Source organism: Saccoglossus kowalevskii, chromosome 10, assembly GCF_978046115.1.
Source record: "Saccoglossus kowalevskii chromosome 10, keSacKowa6.1, whole genome shotgun sequence".
NCBI classification, from domain to species: Eukaryota; Metazoa; Hemichordata; class Enteropneusta; family Harrimaniidae; genus Saccoglossus; species Saccoglossus kowalevskii.
The window spans coordinates 34,167,690-34,190,296 of NC_140650.1; the positions used below are offsets into that span (position 1 = coordinate 34,167,690).

Here is a 22,607-nt window from a genome sequence, read left to right on the forward strand (position 1 = left end):
TAATTCAGATAGAGATAAGGAAATACTAAAACATTGGCATCAAAATTAAAACACTCTGTATTTGTAATACAAATAAATCAGAAGACTAGGAGCATTTTCTAATCAGGTGCAAACAGTATCGCAATGAAAAGCAGTATTTATTTAATAGTAAATGTAGCAAGAGTGGTCAAAGTCTGCTCACAAAGCAAACTCTTCAGATAACGTGTATTTATAGAGGAGAATATAGAACAAAATTTCAGTATCCTAAGGGTTTGAAAATAGCACACTCTCTGCTATGGATGGCGTTATTTTGTTGTTTCACTAATTATGCAAAGTGAGACAACTCATTCATATTAATGAATGCTTTTAGCAAGAGGTAGTTGGAACCATGTGTGTACTTGCTATTTTTACTGCCAGCACGTACTTGACTGAAAACGATACACTTACATACCAAACTTGCTAGTTTCAGTGACTGTACTGAGTATATTTTCATACCCGTACTCAATAATTACAATAACTGTATTCAAATCCATATGTTTCACCTGTACTGAAATCGGTACCCTTATCTAAGATAAAGTTTCATTGGCCACTGTTTTCCTGGTGATAGTCAAAATGGTATACATTATTGTCAAACTGTTATATCGAATTTACAAAGTGTTGCAATTTCCTTGACAGTTACACACATATTTTCAATACAAGTTTTGTTTTCACTTTAGTACTGTTGCCATATCATGCAAATAAAATGCATAAAAATGACAGTTCCAGAAGATTTTACACCTGTTATAGGCATATAATGTGTTGATGTATAATTTGTATATTTTATCTACAGTTGCATAAAAAAACATCAAATTCAGGTGTCAGTTTGTTTCTCATTTGGTGCATTCCTTCACCCCCAGATTCAATATGCTAATGAGATACTAGTTTCCAGTTGATTCAAAATGCCATACCATTCTACCGCTGTTTCTTCTAGTAACCGTGATTCTAACAAGGGTGTAATCTGTGTTTTCTACAGTATCCTCTTAATCAATCTACATCGCCAATGTCTCTGTACGATTTTTACATGGCTGTGATTATTTTAAATAAAGAAAACATGTGAAGAAACTGATAAAAAAAAATCAAATCAATTAGATAAACCTCTGTCAGAATGTTCTTCCCTGTTTGAACTGATTTGGTTTAAACTTGGTACATACATTGAACACAATGAAACCTTGATATATGTAATTTATTTTTAGGGATTGGGGTCAAAATGGCCCACTATAATGTACTTCAAGACATGCACCTGTGCACATATGACCAAGAATTTGCAGCAATCTGAATTAAAATCTGATGTATTGTATGGGGTGAATCTAATTTTATTTTTTATAAATTCAAATAAAATAAAGTAAAAGAAAGTGTATGATAAAAATAAATGAAATATATAAAAGAATGAATTAATTAAAAAAAATGAGAGAAAACATTAAAGTCCAAATTAGGATATTATTTTAATCAGATTGAAAGTGCTTCAATTTGTGTTTCTATTTCATTGTAGATCATAATGGCTACAGAGGGTGTATCAGATGTCAGTGTTGATGATGACTTTGCTGTATCCCAAATTAAAGCTAATTTAGATGAACCAAAGTGGGATCAGAATACCTACCAAGGAAGAGCTAAACATTTCTTTACTGTGACCAATCCTCTAAATGTTCTATTGAGTGGTAAACAACTAGATGAAGCTAAGACTCTTGTACAGCTATACAAGTGAGTATATCTGTCTAATCCTGGCTCAGATTACACTAGCCAGTCTAATCCTGGCTCAGATTACACTAGCCAGTCTAATCCTGGCTCAGATTACACTAGCCAGTCTAATCCTGGCTCAGATTAGACTAGCCAGTCTAATCCTGGTTCAGATTAGACTAGCCAGTCTAATCCTGGTTCAGATTAGACTAGCCAGTCTAATCCTGGCTTAGATTACACTAGCCAGTCTAATCCTAGCTCAGATTAGACTAGCCAGTCTAATCCCAGCTCAGATTACATTAGCCAGTCTAATCCTGGCTCATATTACACTAGCCAGTCTATTCCTAGCTCAGATTACACTAGCCAGTCTAATCCTGGCTCAATTACACTAGCCAGTCTAATCCTGGCTCATATTACACTAGCCAGTATAATCCTGGCTCATATTACACTAGCCAGTCTAATCCTGGCTCAGATTACACTAGCCAGTCTACTCCTGGCTCAGATTACACTAGCCAGTCTAATCCTGGCTCAGATTACACTAGCCAGTCTAATCCTGGCTCAGATTACACTAGCCAGTCTAATCCTGGCTCAGATTACACTAGCCAGTCTAATCCTAGCTCAGATTACACTAGCCAGTCTAATCCTGGCTCAGATTAGACTAGCCAGTCTAATCCTAGCTCAGATTAGACTAGCCAGTCTAATCCTAGCTCAGATTACACTAGCCAGTCTAATCCTAGCTCAGATTACACTAGCCAGTCTAATCCTGGCTCAGATTACACTAGCCAGTCTAATCCTGGCTCAGATTACACTAGCCAGTCTAATCCTAGCTCAGATTACACTAGCCAGTCTAATCCTGGCTCAGATTACACTAGCCAGTCTAATCCTGGCTCAGATTACACTAGCCAGTCTAATCCTAGCTCAGATTAGACTAGCCAGTCTAATCCTAGCTCAGATTACACTAGCCAGTCTAATCCCAGCTCATATTACACTAGCCAGTCTAATCCTGGCTCATATTACACTAGCCAGTCTAATCCTGGCTCATATTACTCTAACCAGTCTAATCCCAGCTCAGATTACACTAGCCAGTCTAATCCGAGCTCAGATTACACTAGCCAGTCTAATCCGAGCTCAGATTACACTAGCCAGTCTAATCCGAGCTCAGATTACACTAGCCAGTTTAATCCTGGCTCAGATTACACTAGCCAGTCTAATCCTGGCTCAGATTACACTAGCCAGTCTAATCCTGGCTCAGATTACATTAGCCAGTCTAATCCTGGCTCAGATTACACTAGCCAGTCTAATCCTGGCTCAGATTACACTAGCCAGTCTAATCCTAGCTCAGATTAGACTAGCCAGTCTAATCCTAGCTCAGATTAGACTAGCCAGTCTAATCCCAGCTCAGATTACATTAGCCAGTCTAATCCTGGCTCATATTACACTAGCCAGTCTATTCCTAGCTCAGATTACACTAGCCAGTCTAATCCTGGCTCAATTACACTAGCCAGTCTAATCCTGGCTCATATTACACTAGCCAGTATAATCCTGGCTCATATTACACTAGCCAGTCTAATCCTGGCTCAGATTACACTAGCCAGTCTACTCCTGGCTCAGATTACACTAGCCAGTCTAATCCTGGCTCAGATTACACTAGCCAATCTAATCCTGGCTCAGATTACACTAGCCAGTCTAATCCTGGCTCAGATTACACTAGCCAGTCTAATCCTAGCTCAGATTACACTAGCCAGTCTAATCCTGGCTCAGATTACACTAGCCAGTCTAATCCTGGCTCAGATTACACTAGCCAGTCTAATCCTAGCTCAGATTAGACTAGCCAGTCTAATCCCAGCTCAGTTTAGACTAGCCAGTCTAATCCCAGCTCATATTACACTAGCCAGTCTAATCCTGGCTCATATTACACTAGCCAGTCTAATCCTGGCTCATATTACTCTAACCAGTCTAATCCGAGCTCAGATTACACTAGCCATTCTAATCCGAGCTCAGATTACACTAGCCAGTCTAATCCGAGCTCAGATTACACTAGCCAGTCTAATCCTGGCTCAGATTACACTAGCCAGTCTAATCCTTGCTCAGATTACACTAGCCAGTCTAATCCTTGCTCAGATTACACTAGCCAGTCTAATCCTTGCTCAGATTACACTAGCCAGTCTAATCCTGGCTCAGATTACACTAGCCAGTCTAATCCTAGCTCAGATTTTTGATAAATTCAAATAAAGTGTATAAAAATAAATAATTAGAAACATTAAAAAATCCTGGTTCAGACTATGCCAGCCAGTCTAATCCTGGCTCAGATTACACTAGCCAGTCTGATCCTAGCTCAGATTACCCGGGCCTGTCTAATCCGGGCTCAGATTAGGCTCAGTTTTAATCCTTCAAATGCAATATTTGTTCCTACCAACTTCTCTATTTTTATGTAGTTTCTTTGTTTTAGACGAGTTGGAATATATTTTTCACTGCTCACTGGTTCTGATCAAAATTTGTGTAAAATTTTTAAAGGGAACATTGTCTTTGGTGTCACTGGGGTTCACATGATATTTAAAGTCATTTAAGCTTTTGAATTAAATTTAAATATAGTGACAAAGACAGCACAATTGGATTATTGGCTGCTATGTAGTAAAAATAGTTCAACAAAATTGTTGTATTATGAAAGTATGACTGTTAATTTATTCATGATTTTGATTCTAGACAAGGCAGACTTCCGGCCACCGTCACAGAAGATGAATTATGGCGAGCAAAATATCGATACGACTCAGCATTTCATCCTGAGACTGGAGAGAAGATGATTTTGATTGGTCGAATGTCAGCTCAAGTACCAATGAATATGACCATAACTGGGTGTATGATGACTTGGCATCAGTGAGTATCCATGGTTACAATATGATGTGGTTTCTATGGAATATCTCAACTTGTAGAACAGAGATGCTTCACACTGACCTTCCTCCTTTTATAACAATTGTCTTACCCCAGGTACTTATAATGATGTAATTTTAATAATTACAATAATTTTTATTTTCCATCTATACATAGGAGCACACCAGCTGTCATATTTTGGCAGTGGATCAACCAGTCTTTCAATGCCATCGTCAATTACACCAATCGTAGTGGTGAAGATCCCATACCAGTCAGGTAAGTCACATACAATGGATCAACCAGTCTGTCAATGCCATCGTCAATTACACCAATCACAGTGTTGAAGATCCCATACCAGTCAGGTAAGTCACATGCAATGGATCAACCAGTCTTTCAATGCCATCGTCAATTACACAAATCGTAGTGGTGAAGATCTCATACCAGTCAGGTAAGTCACATACAATGGATCAACCAGTCTTTCACTGCCATCGTCAATTACACCAATTGTAGTGGTGAAGATCCCATACCAGTCAGGTAAGTCACATACAAAGGATAAACCAGTCTGTCAATGCCATCGTCAATTACACCAATCGTAGTGGTGAAGATCCCATACCAGTCAGGTAAGTCACATACAATGGATCAACCAGTCTTTCAATGCCATTGTCAATTACACCAATTGTAGTGGTGAAGATCCCATACCAGTCAGGTAAGTCACATACAATGGATCAACCAGTCTTTCAATGCCATCGTCAAATACACCAATCGTAGTGGTGAAGATCCCATACCAGTCAGGTAAGTCACATACAGTGGATCAACCAGTCTTTCAATGCCATCGTCAATTACACCAATCGTAGTGGTGAAGATCCCATACCAGTCAGGTAAGTCACATACAGTGGATAAACCAGTCTTTCAATGCCATCGTCAATTACACCAATCGTAGTGGTGAAGATCCCATACCAGTCAGGTAAGTCACATACAGTGGATCAACCAGTCTTTCAATGCCATCGTCAATTACACCAATCGTAGTGGTGAAGATCCCATACCAGTCAGGTAAGTCACATACAGTGGATAAACCAGTCTTTCAATGCCATCGTCAATTACACCAATCGTAGTGGTGAAGATCCCATACCAGTCAGGTAAGTCACATACAATGGATAAACCAGTCTTTCAATGCCATCGTCAATTACACCAATCGTAGTGGTGAAGATCCCATACCAGTCAGGTAAGTCACATACAATGGATAAACCAGTCTGTCAATGCCATCGTCAATTACACCAATCGTAGTCGTGAAGATCCCATACCAGTCAGGTAAGTCACATACAATGGATAAACCAGTCTGTCAATGCCATCGTCAATTACACCAATCACATTGGTGAAGATCCCATACCAGTAAATCACAAACAGTGAAAAATGTTATGTAGTTTATGGTTTATGCTTCTATTGACCGAAGACTTCTATATCGTAATAAAACAACCAGTCTATGATTATTTATTCCCACTTTTGTCTTTTCTTTACAGTCAACTTGTGAAATCATATTTTCTAGCCACTAGTGGTGCTTTGGCCACAGCATTGGGACTGAACAGTTTAGTAAAGGTAAGCATGCATGTTGTAGTGTTACAAAATGAGTTATATTTGCACTTTTAAGGTAGAGATGCAGTTTACCTGACAGGTATTTTAATTAGTTAATTAGGAAACCAAGATGACCTCCCTTGTCCACAAAACTATTTATTTTTGGAAAGCTTATTGTATAAATTTTTAAATTTTGCTTTTTTGGTCAAAGTTGATTTAAAAAAAATTAGCTTCTAAACCATGCTTCTGTTTTCTGTCAAAATTAGTTTATGGGTACATCTGTTTACTATGAAGAAAGTGCCGTCTTGAAAAACTGTCTACCAGCTGTCAATTTTGTAGGGCAGCAGCTCAAATTTCACTACTTCAAGTTTATGCATAAATTAACACCCAGGCTAGTTGTCTGTACGATTGTTGTAACACTGTTCAACCAAAAACAATGCCCGGACGGCGTTTTGAAGATAAACACATTGTCAATTATTTGTGAAAATTTCAAAACAAAAGGTCAAAGCGTCTAGGAGCTATTTTTTTTTTAAGTTATGGGATGTACACTAAAAACAAGCTGAGATAATTGCTAATTTGCATAACAATTCACTCAGTAAGAAGTTTGCTAATGCTCATAATTAAAATGGCTGTAACAGTTCCAAATTTAAATGTATTATCGTTCTGTTAAAAGTTAAATATAGTGCATAATATGGAGATCCCATCATTTCTTTTTTTCACCATGTTTCTTTCTTTATTATTTATGAACAGCCTTGCTAAATCTTGCTCAGCATTCAAAAGAGAGAATGTTTGCACCTGTTATCTATATTTTAAAATCATTTATGAGTATGTTCTACTATTCACAATTCTACAAAATTTCAACAGTCTATAGCCAAGACAATAACAATAAAAAGCAAAAAAAAAAAAAATTTACTCCCAAGTGCCCACGAACCTGCATCTCTACCTTAACACTAGTATTGGATGTTGTATATTGATAAATACTTTGTCTGTAGTGGCCACCCTGGTTTGTCTGTACTGCCCCCCCCCAGGGTTTGTCTGTAGTGGCCACCCAGGGTTTGTCTGTAGTGGCCACCCTGGGTTTGCCTGTAGTGGCCACCCTGGGTTTGCCTGTAGTGGCCACCCTGGGTTTGTCTGTAGTGGCCACCCAGGGTTTGTCTGTAGTGGCCACCCAGGGTTTGTCTGTAGTGGCCACCCAGGGTTTGTCTGTAGTGGCCACCCAGGGTTTGTCTGTAGTGGCCACCCAGGGTTTGTCTGTAGTGGCCACCCAGGGTTTGTCTGTAGTGGCCACCCAGGGTTTGTCTGTACTGGCCCCCTGGGGTTTGTCTGTACTGGCCCCCAGGGGTTTGTCTGTACTGGCCCCCGGGGTTTGTCTGTACTGGCCCCCCGGGGTTTGTCTGTAGTGGCCACCCAGGGTTTGTCTGTAGTGGCCACCCTGGGTTTGTCTGTAGTGGCCACCCAGGGTTTGTCTGTAGTGGCCACCCTGGGTTTGTCTGTAGTGGCCACCCAGGGTTTGTCTGTAGTGGCCACCCAGGGTTTGTCTGTACTGGCCCCCCGGGGTTTGTCTGTACTGGCCCCCTGGGGTTTTCTGTACTGGCCCCCGGGGTTTGTCTGTACTGGCCCCCCGGGGTTTGTCTGTACTGGCCCCCCGGGGTTTGTCTGTACTGGCCACCCTGGGTTTGTCTGTAGTGGCCACCCTGGATTTGTCTGTAGTGGCCACCCAGGGTTTGTCTGTACTGGCCCCCTGGGGTTTGTCTGTACTGGCCCCCCGGGTTTGTCTGTACTGGCCCCCCGGGGTTTGTCTGTACTGGCCCCCCGGGGTTTGTCTGTAGTGGCCACCCAGGGTTTGTCTGTAGTGGCCACCCTGGGTTTGTCTGTAGTGGCCACCCAGGGTTTGTCTGTAGTGGCCACCCTGGGTTTGTCTGTTAGGCCACCCAGGGTTTGTCTGTACTGGCCCCCTGGGGTTTGTCTGTACTGGCCCCCCGGGGTTTGTCTGTACTGGCCCCCGGGGGTTTGTCTGTACTGGCCCCCCGGGGTTTGTCTGTACTGGCCCCCGGGGTTTGTCTGTACTGGCCACCCTGGGTTTGCCTGTACTGGCCCCCCGGGGTTTGTCTGTACTGGCCACCCTGGGTTTGTCTATAGTGGCCACCCTGGGTTTGTCTGTAGTGGCCAACCGGGGTTGGTCTGTAGTGGCCACCCAGGGTTTGTCTGTAGTGGCCACCCTGGGTTTGTCTGTAGTGGCCACCCAGGGTTTGTCTGTAGTGGCCACCCGGGGTTTGTCTGTAGTGGCCACCCGGGGTTTGTCTGTAGTGGTCACCCAGGGTTTGTCTGTAGTGGCCACCCGGGGTTTGTCTGTAGTGGCCACCCAGGGTTTGTCTGTAGTGGCCACCCAGGGTTTGTCTGTAGTGGCCACCCAGGGTTTGTCTGTACTGGCCACCCTGGGTTTGTCTGTAGTGGCCACCCTGGGTTTGCCTGTAGTGGCCACCCTGGGTTTGTCTGTAGTGGCCACCCTGGGTTTGTCTGTACTGGCCACCCAGGGTTTGTCTGTACTGGCCCCGCGGGGTTTGTCTGTACTGGCCACCCTGGGTTTGTCTATAGTGGCCACCCTGGGTTTGTCTGTAGTGGCCAACCGGGGTTGGTCTGTAGTGGCCACCCTGGGTTTGTCTGTACTGGCCACCCAGGGTTTGTCTGTACTGGCCCCCCGGGGTTTGTCTGTACTGGCCACCCAGGGTTTGTCTATACTGGCCACCCGGGGTTTTCCTGTAGTGGCCACCCTGGGTTTGTCTGTAGTGGCCACCCAGGGTTTGTCTGTACTGGCCACCCTGGGTTTGTCTGTACTGGCCACCCAGGGTTTGTCTGTAGTGGCCACCCAGGGTTTGTCTGTAGTGGCCACCCAGGGTTTGTCTGTACTGGCCCCCTGGGGTTTGTCTGTACTGGCCCCCCGGGGTTTGTCTGTACTGGCCCCCGGGGTTTGTCTGTACTGGCCCCCCGGGGTTTGTCTGTACTGCCCCCGGGGTTTGTCTGTACTGGCCCCCCGGGGTTTGTCTTTAGTGGCTACCCAGGGTTTGTCTGTAGTGGCCACCCTGGGTTTGTCTGTAGTGGCCACCCTGGGTTTGTCTGTAGTGGCCAACCGGGGTTGGTCTGTAGTGGCCACCCTGGGTTTGTCTGTAGTGGCCACCCAGGGTTTGTCTGTAGTGGCCACCCTGGGTTTGTCTGTAGTGGCCACCCGGGGTTTGTCTGTAGTGGCCACCTGGGGTTTGTCTGTAGTGGCCACCCGGGGTTTGTCTGTAGTGGCCACCCTGGGTTTGTCTGTAGTGGCCACCCAGGGTTTGTCTGTAGTGGCCACCGTGGGTTTGTCTGTAGTGGCCACCCAGGGTTTGTCTGTAGTGGCCACCCTGGGTTTGTCTGTAGTGGCCACCCAGGGTTTTCTGTAGTGGCCACCCGGGGTTTGTCTGTAGTGGCCACCCGGGGTTTGTCTGTAGTGGTCACCCAGGGTTTGTCTGTAGTGGCCACCCGGGGTTTGTCTGTAGTGGCCACCCGGGGTTTGTCTGTAGTGGCCACCCAGGGTTTGTCTGTAGTGGCCACCCAGGGTTTGTCTGTAGTGGCCACCCAGGGTTTGTCTGTAGTGTGACCACCCAGGGTTTGTCTGTACTGGCCCCCTGGGGTTTGTCTGTACTGGCCCCCCGGGGTTTGTCTGTACTGGCCCCCCGGGGTTTGTCTGTAGTGGCCACCCAGGGTTTGTCTGTAGTGGCCACCCTGGGTTTGTCTGTAGTGGCCACCCAGGGTTTGTCTGTAGTGGCCACCCTGGGTTTGTCTGTTAGGCCACCCAGGGTTTGTCTGTACTGGCCCCCTGGGGTTTGTCTGTACTGGCCCCCCGGGGTTTGTCTGTACTGGCCCCCGGGGGTTTGTCTGTACTGGCCCCCCGGGGTTTTCTGTACTGGCCCCCCGGGGTTTGTCTGTACTGGCCCCCGGGGTTTGTCTGTACTGGCCACCCTGGGTTTGTCTGTAGTGGCCACTCTGGGTTTGCCTGTAGTGGCCACCCTGGGTTTGTCTGTACTGGCCACCCGGGGTTTGTCTGTACTGGCCCCCCAGGGTTTGTCTGTAGTGGCCACCCAGGGTTTGTCTGTAGTGGCCACCCAGGGTTTGTCTGTAGTGGCCACCCAGGGTTTGTCTGTACTGGCCAACCGGGGTTGGTCTGTAGTGGCCACCCTGGGTTTGTCTGTAGTGGCCAACCGGGGTTTGTCTGTAGTGGCCAACCGGGGTTTGTCTGTACTGGCCACCCAGGGTTTGTCTGTACTGGCCACCCTGGGTTTGTCTGTAGTGGCCACCCTGGGTTTGCCTGTAGTGGCCACCCTGGGTTTGCCTGTAGTGGCCACCCTGGGTTTGTCTGTAGTGGCCACCCTGGGTTTGTCTGTACTGGCCACCCGGGGTTTGTCTGTACTGGCCCCCCGGGGTTTGTCTGTAGTGGCCACCCTGGGTTTGTCTGTAGTGGCCACCCTGGGTTTGTCTGTAGTGGCCAACCGGGGTTGGTCTGTAGTGGCCACCCTGGGTTTGTCTGTACTGGCCACCCAGGGTTTGTCTGTACTGGCCTCCCGGGGTTTGTCTGTACTGGCCACCCAGGGTTTGTCTGTACTGGCCACCCGGGGTTTTCCTGTAGTGGCCACCCTGGGTTTGTCTGTAGTGGCCACCCAGGGTTTGTCTGTACTGGCCACCCTGGGTTTGTCTGTACTGGCCACCCTGGGTTTGTCTGTACTGGCCACCCAGGGTTTGTCTGTACTGGCCACCCAGGGTTTGTCTGTAGTGGCCACCCAGGGTTTGTCTGTACTGGCCCCCTGGGGTTTGTCTGTACTGGCCCCCCGGGGTTTGTCTGTACTGGCCCCCCGGGGTTTGTCTGTACTGGCCCCCGGGGTTTGTCTGTACTGCCCCCGGGGTTTGTCTGTACTGGCCCCCCGGGGTTTGTCTGTACTGGCCACCCTGGGTTTGTCTGTAGTGGCCACCCAGGGTTTGTCTGTAGTGGCCACCCTGGGTTTGTCTGTAGTGGCCACCCTGGGTTTGTCTGTAGTGGCCAACCGGGGTTGGTCTGTAGTGGCCACCCTGGGTTTGTCTGTAGTGGCCACCCGGGGTTTGTCTGTAGTGGCCACCCGGGGTTTGTCTGTAGTGGCCACCCAGGGTTTGTCTGTAGTGGCCACCGTGGGTTTGTCTGTAGTGGCCACCCAGGGTTTGTCTGTAGTGTGACCACCCAGGGTTTGTCTGTACTGGCCCCCTGGGGTTTGTCTGTACTGGCCCCCTGGGGTTTGTCTGTACTGGCCCCCCGGGGTTTGTCTGTACTGGCCCCCCGGGGTTTGTCTGTAGTGGCCACCCAGGGTTTGTCTGTAGTGGCCACCCTGGGTTTGTCTGTAGTGGCCACCCAGGGTTTGTCTGTTAGGCCACCCAGGGTTTGTCTGTACTGGCCACCCAGGGTTTGTCTGTACTGGCCCCCCGGGGTTTGTCTGTACTGGCCCCCGGGGGTTTGTCTGTACTGGCCCCCCGGGGTTTGTCTGTACTGGCCCCCGGGGTTTGTCTGTACTGGCCACCCTGGGTTTGCCTGTACTGGCCCCCCGGGGTTTGTCTGTACTGGCCACCCTGGGTTTGTCTATAGTGGCCACCCTGGGTTTGTCTGTAGTGGCCAACCGGGGTTGGTCTGTAGTGGCCACCCAGGGTTTGTCTGTAGTGGCCACCCTGGGTTTGTCTGTAGTGGCCACCCAGGGTTTGTCTGTAGTGGCCACCCGGGGTTTGTCTGTAGTGGCCACCCGGGGTTTGTCTGTAGTGGTCACCCAGGGTTTGTCTGTAGTGGCCACCCGGGGTTTGTCTGTAGTGGCCACCCGGGGTTTGTCTGTAGTGGCCACCCAGGGTTTGTCTGTAGTGGCCACCCAGGGTTTGTCTGTAGTGGCCACCCTGGGTTTGCCTGTAGTGGCCACCCTGGGTTTGTCTGTAGTGGCCACCCTGGGTTTGTCTGTACTGGCCACCCAGGGTTTGTCTGTACTGGCCCCCCGGGGTTTGTCTGTTCTGGCCACCCTGGGTTTGTCTATAGTGGCCACCCTGGGTTTGTCTGTAGTGGCCAACCGGGGTTGGTCTGTAGTGGCCACCCTGGGTTTGTCTGTACTGGCCACCCAGGGTTTGTCTGTACTGGCCCCCCGGGGTTTGTCTGTACTGGCCACCCAGGGTTTGTCTATACTGGCCACCCGGGGTTTTCCTGTAGTGGCCACCCTGGGTTTGTCTGTAGTGGCCACCCAGGGTTTGTCTGTACTGGCCACCCTGGGTTTGTCTGTACTGGCCACCCAGGGTTTGTCTGTAGTGGCCACCCAGGGTTTGTCTGTAGTGGCCACCCAGGGTTTGTCTGTACTGGCCCCCTGGGGTTTGTCTGTACTGGCCCCCCGGGGTTTGTCTGTACTGGCCCCCCGGGGTTTGTCTGTACTGGCCCCCGGGGTTTGTCTGTACTGGCCCCCCGGGGTTTGTCTGTACTGCCCCCGGGGTTTGTCTGTACTGGCCCCCCGGGGTTTGTCTTTAGTGGCCACCCAGGGTTTGTCTGTAGTGGCCACCCTGGGTTTGTCTGTAGTGGCCACCCTGGGTTTGTCTGTAGTGGCCAACCGGGGTTGGTCTGTAGTGGCCACCCTGGGTTTGTCTGTAGTGGCCACCCAGGGTTTGTCTGTAGTGGCCACCCTGGGCTTGTCTGTAGTGGCCACCCGGGGTTTGTCTGTAGTGGCCACCCGGGGTTTGTCTGTAGTGGCCACCCGGGGTTTGTCTGTAGTGGCCACCCTGGGTTTGTCTGTAGTGGCCACCCAGGGTTTGTCTGTAGTGGCCACCGTGGGTTTGTCTGTAGTGGCCACCCAGGGTTTGTCTGTAGTGGCCACCCTGGGTTTGTCTGTAGTGGCCACCCAGGGTTTGTCTGTAGTGGCCACCCGGGGTTTGTCTGTAGTGGTCACCCAGGGTTTGTCTGTAGTGGCCACCCGGGGTTTGTCTGTAGTGGCCACCCGGGGTTTGTCTGTAGTGGCCACCCAGGGTTTGTCTGTAGTGGCCACCCAGGGTTTGTCTGTAGTGGCCACCCAGGGTTTGTCTGTAGTGTGACCACCCAGGGTTTGTCTGTACTGGCCCCCTGGGGTTTGTCTGTACTGGCCCCCCGGGGTTTGTCTGTACTGGCCCCCCGGGGTTTGTCTGTAGTGGCCACCCAGGGTTTGTCTGTAGTGGCCACCCTGGGTTTGTCTGTAGTGGCCACCCAGGGTTTGTCTGTAGTGGCCACCCTGGGTTTGTCTGTTAGGCCACCCAGGGTTTGTCTGTACTGGCCCCCTGGGGTTTGTCTGTACTGGCCCCCCGGGGTTTGTCTGTACTGGCCCCCGGGGGTTTGTCTGTACTGGCCCCCCGGGGTTTTCTGTACTGGCCCCCCGGGGTTTGTCTGTACTGGCCCCCGGGGTTTGTCTGTACTGGCCACCCTGGGTTTGTCTGTAGTGGCCACCCTGGGTTTGCCTGTAGTGGCCACCCTGGGTTTGTCTGTACTGGCCACCCGGGGTTTGTCTGTACTGGCCCCCCGGGGTTTGTCTGTAGTGGCCACCCAGGGTTTGTCTGTAGTGGCCACCCAGGGTTTGTCTGTAGTGGCCACCCAGGGTTTGTCTGTACTGGCCAACCGGGGTTGGTCTGTAGTGGCCACCCTGGGTTTGTCTGTAGTGGCCAACCGGGGTTTGTCTGTAGTGGCCAACCGGGGTTTGTCTGTACTGGCCACCCAGGGTTTGTCTGTACTGGCCACCCTGGGTTTGTCTGTAGTGGCCACCCTGGGTTTGCCTGTAGTGGCCACCCTGGGTTTGCCTGTAGTGGCCACCCTGGGTTTGTCTGTAGTGGCCACCCTGGGTTTGTCTGTACTGGCCACCCGGGGTTTGTCTGTACTGGCCCCCCGGGGTTTGTCTGTAGTGGCCACCCTGGGTTTGTCTGTAGTGGCCACCCTGGGTTTGTCTGTAGTGGCCAACCGGGGTTGGTCTGTAGTGGCCACCCTGGGTTTGTCTGTACTGGCCACCCAGGGTTTGTCTGTACTGGCCTCCCGGGGTTTGTCTGTACTGGCCACCCAGGGTTTGTCTGTACTGGCCACCCGGGGTTTTCCTGTAGTGGCCACCCTGGGTTTGTCTGTAGTGGCCACCCAGGGTTTGTCTGTACTGGCCACCCTGGGTTTGTCTGTACTGGCCACCCTGGGTTTGTCTGTACTGGCCACCCAGGGTTTGTCTGTACTGGCCACCCAGGGTTTGTCTGTAGTGGCCACCCAGGGTTTGTCTGTAGTGGCCCCCTGGGGTTTGTCTGTACTGGCCCCCCGGGGTTTGTCTGTACTGGCCCCCCGGGGTTTGTCTGTACTGGCCCCCCGGGGTTTGTCTGTACTGCCCCCGGGGTTTGTCTGTACTGGCCCCCCGGGGTTTTCTGTACTGGCCACCCTGGGTTTGTCTGTAGTGGCCACCCAGGGTTTGTCTGTAGTGGCCACCCTGGGTTTGTCTGTAGTGGCCACCCTGGGTTTGTCTGTAGTGGCCAACCGGGGTTGGTCTGTAGTGGCCACCCTGGGTTTGTCTGTAGTGGCCACCCGGGGTTTGTCTGTAGTGGCCACCCGGGGTTTGTCTGTAGTGGCCACCCAGGGTTTGTCTGTAGTGGCCACCGTGGGTTTGTCTGTAGTGGCCACCCAGGGTTTGTCTGTAGTGGCCACCCTGGGTTTGTCTGTAGTGGCCACCCTGGGTTTGTCTGTAGTGGCCACCCGGGGTTTGTCTGTAGTGGCCACCCGGGGTTTGTCTGTAGTGGCCACCCGGGGTTTGTCTGTAGTGGCCACCCGGGGTTTGTCTGTAGTGGCCACCCGGGGTTCGTCTGTACTGGCCCCCCGGGGTTTGTCTGTACTGGCCCCCCGGGGTTTGTCTGTACTGGCCCCCCGGGGTTTGTCTGTACTGGCCCCCCGGGGTTTGCCTGTACTGGCCACCCTGGGTTGGTCTGTAGTGGCCAACCGTGGTTGGTCTGTAGTGGCCACCCAGGGTTTGTCTGTACTGGCCACCCAGGGTTTGTCTGTAGTGGCCACCCTGGGTTTGTCTGTAGTGGCCACCCTGGGTTTGTCTGTAGTGGCCACCCAGGGTTTGTCTGTAGTGGCCACCCAGGGTTTGTCTGTAGTGGCCACCCAGGGTTTGTCTGTAGTGGCCACCCAGGGTTTGTCTGTAGTGGCCACCATGGGTTTGTCTGTAGTGGCCACCCAGGGTTTGTCTGTAGTGGCCACCCAGGGTTTGTCTGTAGTGGCCACCCAGGGTTTGTCTGTAGTGGCCACCCAGGGTTTGTCTGTAGTGGCCACCCAGTGTTTGTCTGTAGTGGCCAACCGGGGTTGATTTGTAGTGGCCAACCAGGGTTGGTTTGTATTGGCCACCCATGGTTTGGATTATACACTGTGTACTACTGTAACACCTTGTCTACATTCGTTGAGATGCATATTATTCATGTGATTTCTTGAAGAAAGCTCCACCACTGATTGGTCGTTATGTTCCATTTGCGGCTGTTGCCGCTGCCAACTGTATTAACATTCCAATGATGAGGATGAGGGAGCTAGAGAATGGTATCACAGTTATGGATGAGAATGGTAATAAATTGGGAGTAAGCAAAGCAGCTGCTAGAAGTGCAATAGCTCAGGTTGTCTTCTCTAGAGTTGCCATGGCATCACCTGGCATGGGTAAGTTGCACGATTTTACTATTGTGGTAAGAACGTTTTACAGATTATCAATCAAAAGTAATTTATTAGTTAGTCATGTTCATAATATGTCACTGGAATTAAGAGGGCCATAAAAACCAAGAACCAACCGTAACACCAAAATAGAGTTTTGTCATCTTTTTGAAATAGACAGTCATCCTTTTCAAAAAATGGCCAAGATCTGTATCTGAAATATTGTCCTTTTTATCCAATATTAAGAATGACATTGTATAATAATATGTCATACTGTCATTATTCACTAAAATGTAGCTAATTTATCACCTGTGTCTTTGCTAATTTAATAATATTTGAGCAAGAAGTCTACATTCACAATTAGATTGTTGGAAATCTAGCAACATTTTAATTCTGCTAACTCGTATACATTAAATGGAATATAGCTACATGTATGAGTATTAGGTGGTGTTTTATTAAAGTAAACGCTCATTAAAATTAAAAAAATGTCCAGTAACATGATAAAACTGTTTAAGTACTTTTTTTCTAGGCATCCCACCAATAATAATGGGTAAATTGGAAAAGAAGCCATTTCTACAACAATATAAATTCATGAGAGCACCTGTACAAGTAGGATTGGTTGGTCTATGGTATGTTTATTTATGCTCTTTTCCAACGTCATAATTGACCTGTAGGCACATTGTAGTTTACCTGTATACGTGTCGTAGTTTACCTGTACATGCATCATTGTACACATATACACGTCAAGGTACACATATGTACTTCATAGTACACATATGTGCATCATAGTACACATATGTGCATCATAGTACTTGTATGCACATCATAGTACTTGTATGCACATCATAGTACACATATGCGTGTCAAAGTACACAAATGTACATCATAGTACACGTATGCGCAGCATAGTACACGTATGCGTGTCAAAGTACACATATATGCATCATAGTACATGTATGTGTGTCAAAGTTCACATATATGCATCATAGTACACGTATGTGCATCATAGTACATGTATGTGTATCATAGTACACGTATATGCATCACTATACACATATGCACGTATGTACAAAGTACATGTATGCGCATCATTATTGTGAGATCATTAGAAATCATCTTCTCTACTTGGCAGTGTGCCCTCTTGTGTTTAAACCTAGAAAGTTTAAGAAATTTATTATTGTTCAATTCTATATATCATCTCAAAAAAATATGTGATCTTTATAGGAGATGTGGCTGTTATTGAAATTACATTGTATATAAACAGGTTTTTTTTCTATTTATTTCAGTTTGATATTTGCCACTCCAATGTGTTGTGCACTCTTCCCACAGAAAAGGTAGGCACTTCTAGACTGTACTTGTATGTCACTACATCATCTATTAATTATTAGATCAATTATTAAAAATAAGATCTCATTGTGTAAGATTTAGTGGTACAGAATATGTAAACTATTATATTTTCCCAGTTCCTTGGTGTTCAGTGTTTGTGACACTTGTATGCACAATGTTAAAATAAAAATTCAACACGGCTATGAACACTCAATAAAATAATTATTAAACATATTTAAAACAATTTACAATCAAAGAATTTTAATATATGAAGTCGTACCACATTCTCAATGCCATCTTGGCTTATTACAAGCACTCCCCACTGGTTAATATGAGAATGTAAAACAAAGAATTATGGGTAAAATGTGACTACATGGGCTGGGTTCATTGAGTGACATGATGAGTTGTGACTATACTGACTCATTGAGTGCCATGATGAGTTGTGACTATACTGACTCATTGAGTGACATGATGAGTTGTGACTATACTGACTCATTGAGTGACATGATGAGTTGTGACTATACTGACTCATTGAGTGCCATGATGAGTTGTGACTATACTGACTCATTGAGTGACATGATGAGTTGTGACTATACTGACTCATTGAGTGACATGAGTTGTGACTATACTGACTCATTGAGTGCCATGATGAGTTGTGACTATACTGACTCATTGAGTGACATGATGAGTTGTGACTACACTGACTCATTGAGTGCCATGGTGAGTTGTGACATTACTGACTCATTGAGTGCCCTGATGAGTTGTGACTATACTGACTCATTGAGTGCCATGAGTTGTGACTATACTGACTCATTGAGTGCCATGATGAGTTGTGACTATACTGACTCATAGAGTGCCCTGATGAGTTGTGACTATACTGACTCATTGAGTGCCATGATGAGTTGTGACTATACTGGCTCATAGAGTGCCCTGATGAGTTGTGACTATACTGACTCGTTGAGTGACATGATGAGTTGTGACTATACTGGCTCATTGAGTGCCATGATGAGTTGTGACTATACTGACTCATAGAGTGCCCTGATGAGTTGTGAATATACTGGATCATAGAGTGCCCTGATGAGTTGTGACTATACTGACTCATTGAGTACCATGATGAGTAGTGATCATACTGACTCATTGAATGACATGAGTTGTGACTATACTGACTCATTGAGTGCCATAATTTGTAACTATACTGACCCATTGAGTGTCATGATGAGTAGTGACTACACTGACTCATTGAGTGACATGAGTTGTGACTATACTGACTCATTGAGTGCCATGGTGAGTTGTGACTATACTGGCTCATAGAGTGCCCTGATGAGTTGTGACTATACTGACTCATTGAGTACCATGATGAGTAGTGATCATACTGACTCATTGAATGACATGAGTTGTGACTATACTGACTCATTGAGTGCCATAATTTGTAACTATACTGACCCATTGAGTGTCATGATGAGTAGTGACTATACTGACTCATTGACTGACATGATGAGTTGTGACTATACTGACTCATTGAGTGCCATGATGAGTTGTGACTATATTGGCTCATTGAGTGCCCTGATGAGTTGTGACTATACTGACTCATTGAGTACCATGATGAGTTGTGACTATACTGGCTCATTGAGTGCCCTGATGAGTTGTGACTATACTGACTCATTGAGTACCATGATGAGTTGTGACTATACTGGCTCATTGAGTGCCCTGATGAGTTGTGACTATACTGACTCATTGAGTGCCATAATTTGTAACTATACTGACCCATTGAGTGTCATGATGAGTAGTGACTATACTGACTCATTGACTGACATGATGAGTTGTGACTATACTGACTCATTGAGTGCCATGATGAGTTGTGACTATATTGGCTCATTGAGTGCCCTGATGAGTTGTGACTATACTGACTCATTGAGTACCATGATGAGTTGTGACTATACTGGCTCATTGAGTGCCCTGATGAGTTGTGACTATACTGACTCATTGAGTACCATGATGAGTTGTGACTATACTGGCTCATTGAGTACCATGATGAGTTGTGACTATACTGGCTCATTGAGTGCCCTGATGAGTTGTGACTATACTGGCTCATAGAGTGACATGATGAGTTGTGACTATACTGACTCATTGAATGACATGAGTTGTGACTATACTGACTCATTGAGTGACATGATGAGTTGTGACTATACTGACTCATTGAATTACATGAGTTGTGACTATACTGACTCATTAAGTGTCATGAGTTGTGACTATACTGACTGATTGAGTGCCCTGATGAGTTGTGACTATACTGACTCATTGAGTGCCATGATGAGTTGTGACTATACTGACTCATTGAGTGCCATGATGAGTTGTGACTATACTGACTCATAGAGTGCCCTGATGAGTTGTGACTATACTGACTCATTGAGTGCCATGATGAGTTGTGACTATACTGGCTCATAGAGTGCCCTGATGAGTTGTGACTATACTGACTCGTTCAGTGTCATGATGAGTTGTGAGTATACTGACTCATTGAGTACCATGATGAGTAGTGACTATACTGACTCATTGACTGACATGATGAGTTGTGACTATATTGGCTCATTGAGTGCCCTGATGAGTTGTGACTATACTGACTCATTGAGTACCATGATGAGTTGTGACTATACTGGCTCATTGAGTGCCCTGATGAGTTGTGACTATACTGACTCATTGAGTACCATGATGAGTTGTGACTATACTGGCTCATTGAGTGCCCTGATGAGTTGTGACTATACTGGCTCATAGAGTGACATGATGAGTTGTGACTATACTGACTCATTGAATGACATGAGTTGTGACTATACTGACTCATTGAGTGACATGATGAGTTGTGACTATACTGACTCATTGAATTACATGAGTTGTGACTATACTGACTCATTGAGTGTCATGAGTTGTGACTATACTGACTGATTGAGTGCCATGAGTTGTGACCATACTGACTCATTGAGTGCCATGATGAGTTGTGACTATACTGACTTATTGAGTGCCATTATGAGTAGTGACTATACTGACTCATTGAGTGCCATGATGATTTGTGACTATACTGACTCACTGAATGCCATGAGTTGTGACTATACTGACTCACTGAATGCCATGAGTTGTGACTATACTGACTCATTGAGTGCCATGATGAGTTGTGACTATACTGACTTATTGAGTGCCATGATGAGTTGTGACTATACTGACTTATTGAGTGCCATTATGAGTAGTGACTATACTGACTCATTGAGTGCCATGATGATTTGTGACTATACTGACTCACTGAATGCCATGAGTTGTGACTATACTGACTCATTGAGTGCCATGATGAGTTGTGACTATACTGACTCATTAAGTGCCATGATGAGTTGTGACTATACTGACTCGTGACTATACCGACTCATTGAGTGACATGGTGAGTTGTGACTATACTGACTCATTGAGTGCCATAATGTGTTGTAACTATACTGACTCATTGACTGACATGATGAGTTGTGACTATACTGACTCATTGAGTGCCATGATGAGTTGTGACTACACTGATTCATTACGTGTCATGTTGAGTTGTGACTATACTGACTCATTGAATGACATGATGAGTTGTGACTATACTGACTCATTGAATGACATGAGTTGTGACTATGCTGACTCATTGAGTGCCATGAGTTGTGACTATACTGACTCATAGAGTGCCATGATGAGTTGTGACTATACTGACTCATTGAGTGACATGATGAGTTGTGACTATACTGACTCATTGAATGACATGAGTTGTGACTATACTGACTCATTGATTGACATGATGAGTTGTGACTATACTGACTCATAGAGTGCCATGAGTTGTGACTATACTGACTCATTGAGTGACATGATGAGTTGTGACTATACTGACTCATTGAGTGCCATGATGAGTTGTGACTATACTGACTCATTGAGTGCCATGATGAGTTGTGACTATACTGACTCGTGGAGTGACATGATGAGTTGTGTCTATACTGACCCATTGAGTGCCATGATGAGTTGTGACTATACTGACTCATTGAGTGCCATGATGAGTTGTGACTATACTGACTCATAGAGTGCCATGATGAGTTGTGACTATACTGACTCATTGAGTGACATGATGAGTTGTGACTATACTGACTCATTGAATGACATGAGTTGTGACTATACTGACTCATTGATTGACATGATGAGTTGTGACTATACTGACTCATAGAGTGCCATGAGTTGTGACTATACTGACTCATTGAGTGCCATGATGAGTTGTGACTATACTGACTCATTGAGTGCCATGATGAGTTGTGACTATACTGACTCGTGGAGTGACATGAGTTGTGACTATACTGACTCATTGAGTGCCATGATGAGTTGTGACTATACTGACTCATTGAGTGCCATGATGAGTTGTGACTATACTGACTCGTGGAGTGACATGAGTTGTGACTATACTGACTCATTGAGTGACATGAGTTGTGACTATACTGGCTCATTGAGTGCCATGATGAGTTGTGACTATACTGACTCATTGAGTGACATGAGTTGTGACTATACTGACTCATTGAGTGTCATGGTGAGTTGTGACTATACTGACTCATTGAGTGCCATGATGAGTTGTGACTATACTGACTCGTGGAGTGACATGATGAGTTGTGACTATACTGACTCGTGGAGTGACATGATGAGTTGTGACTATACTGACTCATTGAGTGCCATGATGAGTTGTGACTATACTGACTCGTGGAGTGACATGATGAGTTGTGACTATACTGACTCGTGGAGTGACATGATGAGTTGTGACTATACTGACTCGTGGAGTGACATGATGAGTTGTGACATTACTGACTCATTGAGTGCCATGATGAGTTGTGATTATACTGACCCATTGAGTGCCCTGAGTTGTGACTATACTGGCTCATTGAGTGCCCTGATGAGTTGTGACTATACTGACTCATTGAGTGCCATGATGAGTTGTGACTATACTGACTCATTGAGTGCCCTGATGAGTTGTGACTATACTGACTCATTGAGTGCCCTGATGAGTTGTGACTATACTGACTCATTGAGTGCCATGATGAGTTGTGACTATACTGACTCATTGAGTGCCATGATGAGTTGTGACTATACTGACTCATTGAGTGCCCTGATGAGTTGTGACTATACTGACTCATTGAGTGCCCTGATGAGTTGTGACTATACTGACTCATTGAGTGCCATGATGAGTTGTGACTACACTGACTCATTGAGTGCCATGATGAGTTGTGACTATACTGACTCATTGAGTGACATGATGAGTTGTGACTATACTGACTCATAAATTCTCTGATATTTTCGGCTGACACTACCTACAACCAAGCATTCTGATTGGCTAATAGCCAACTTGACCTATTACGTCAAAGGATGGAGTTTCAGGTTATACATGTACATGGTAAAAACATGGTAGATATACTTT

General features: G+C 46.7%; 1 protein-coding gene across 4 annotated transcripts in view; it reads left to right on the plus strand.

Moving 5' to 3' along the window:
* The window catches only part of LOC102805737 (sideroflexin-1-like), a 28,718-nt gene that overhangs the window by 4,127 nt on the left and 1,984 nt on the right, over positions 1–22,607 (plus strand). For all 4 annotated transcript variants that reach the window (XM_085504546.1, XM_085504549.1, XM_085504547.1 and 1 more), the window contains exons 2-8: positions 1,508–1,716; positions 4,396–4,566; positions 4,738–4,836; positions 6,078–6,153; positions 15,619–15,832; positions 16,353–16,452; positions 17,110–17,157. In XM_085504546.1, the coding sequence (XP_085360672.1) occupies positions 1,508–1,716; positions 4,396–4,566; positions 4,738–4,836; positions 6,078–6,153; positions 15,619–15,832; positions 16,353–16,452; positions 17,110–17,157 (917 nt within the window). The remainder of the gene's footprint in view (positions 1–1,507; positions 1,717–4,395; positions 4,567–4,737; positions 4,837–6,077; positions 6,154–15,618; positions 15,833–16,352; positions 16,453–17,109; positions 17,158–22,607) is intronic.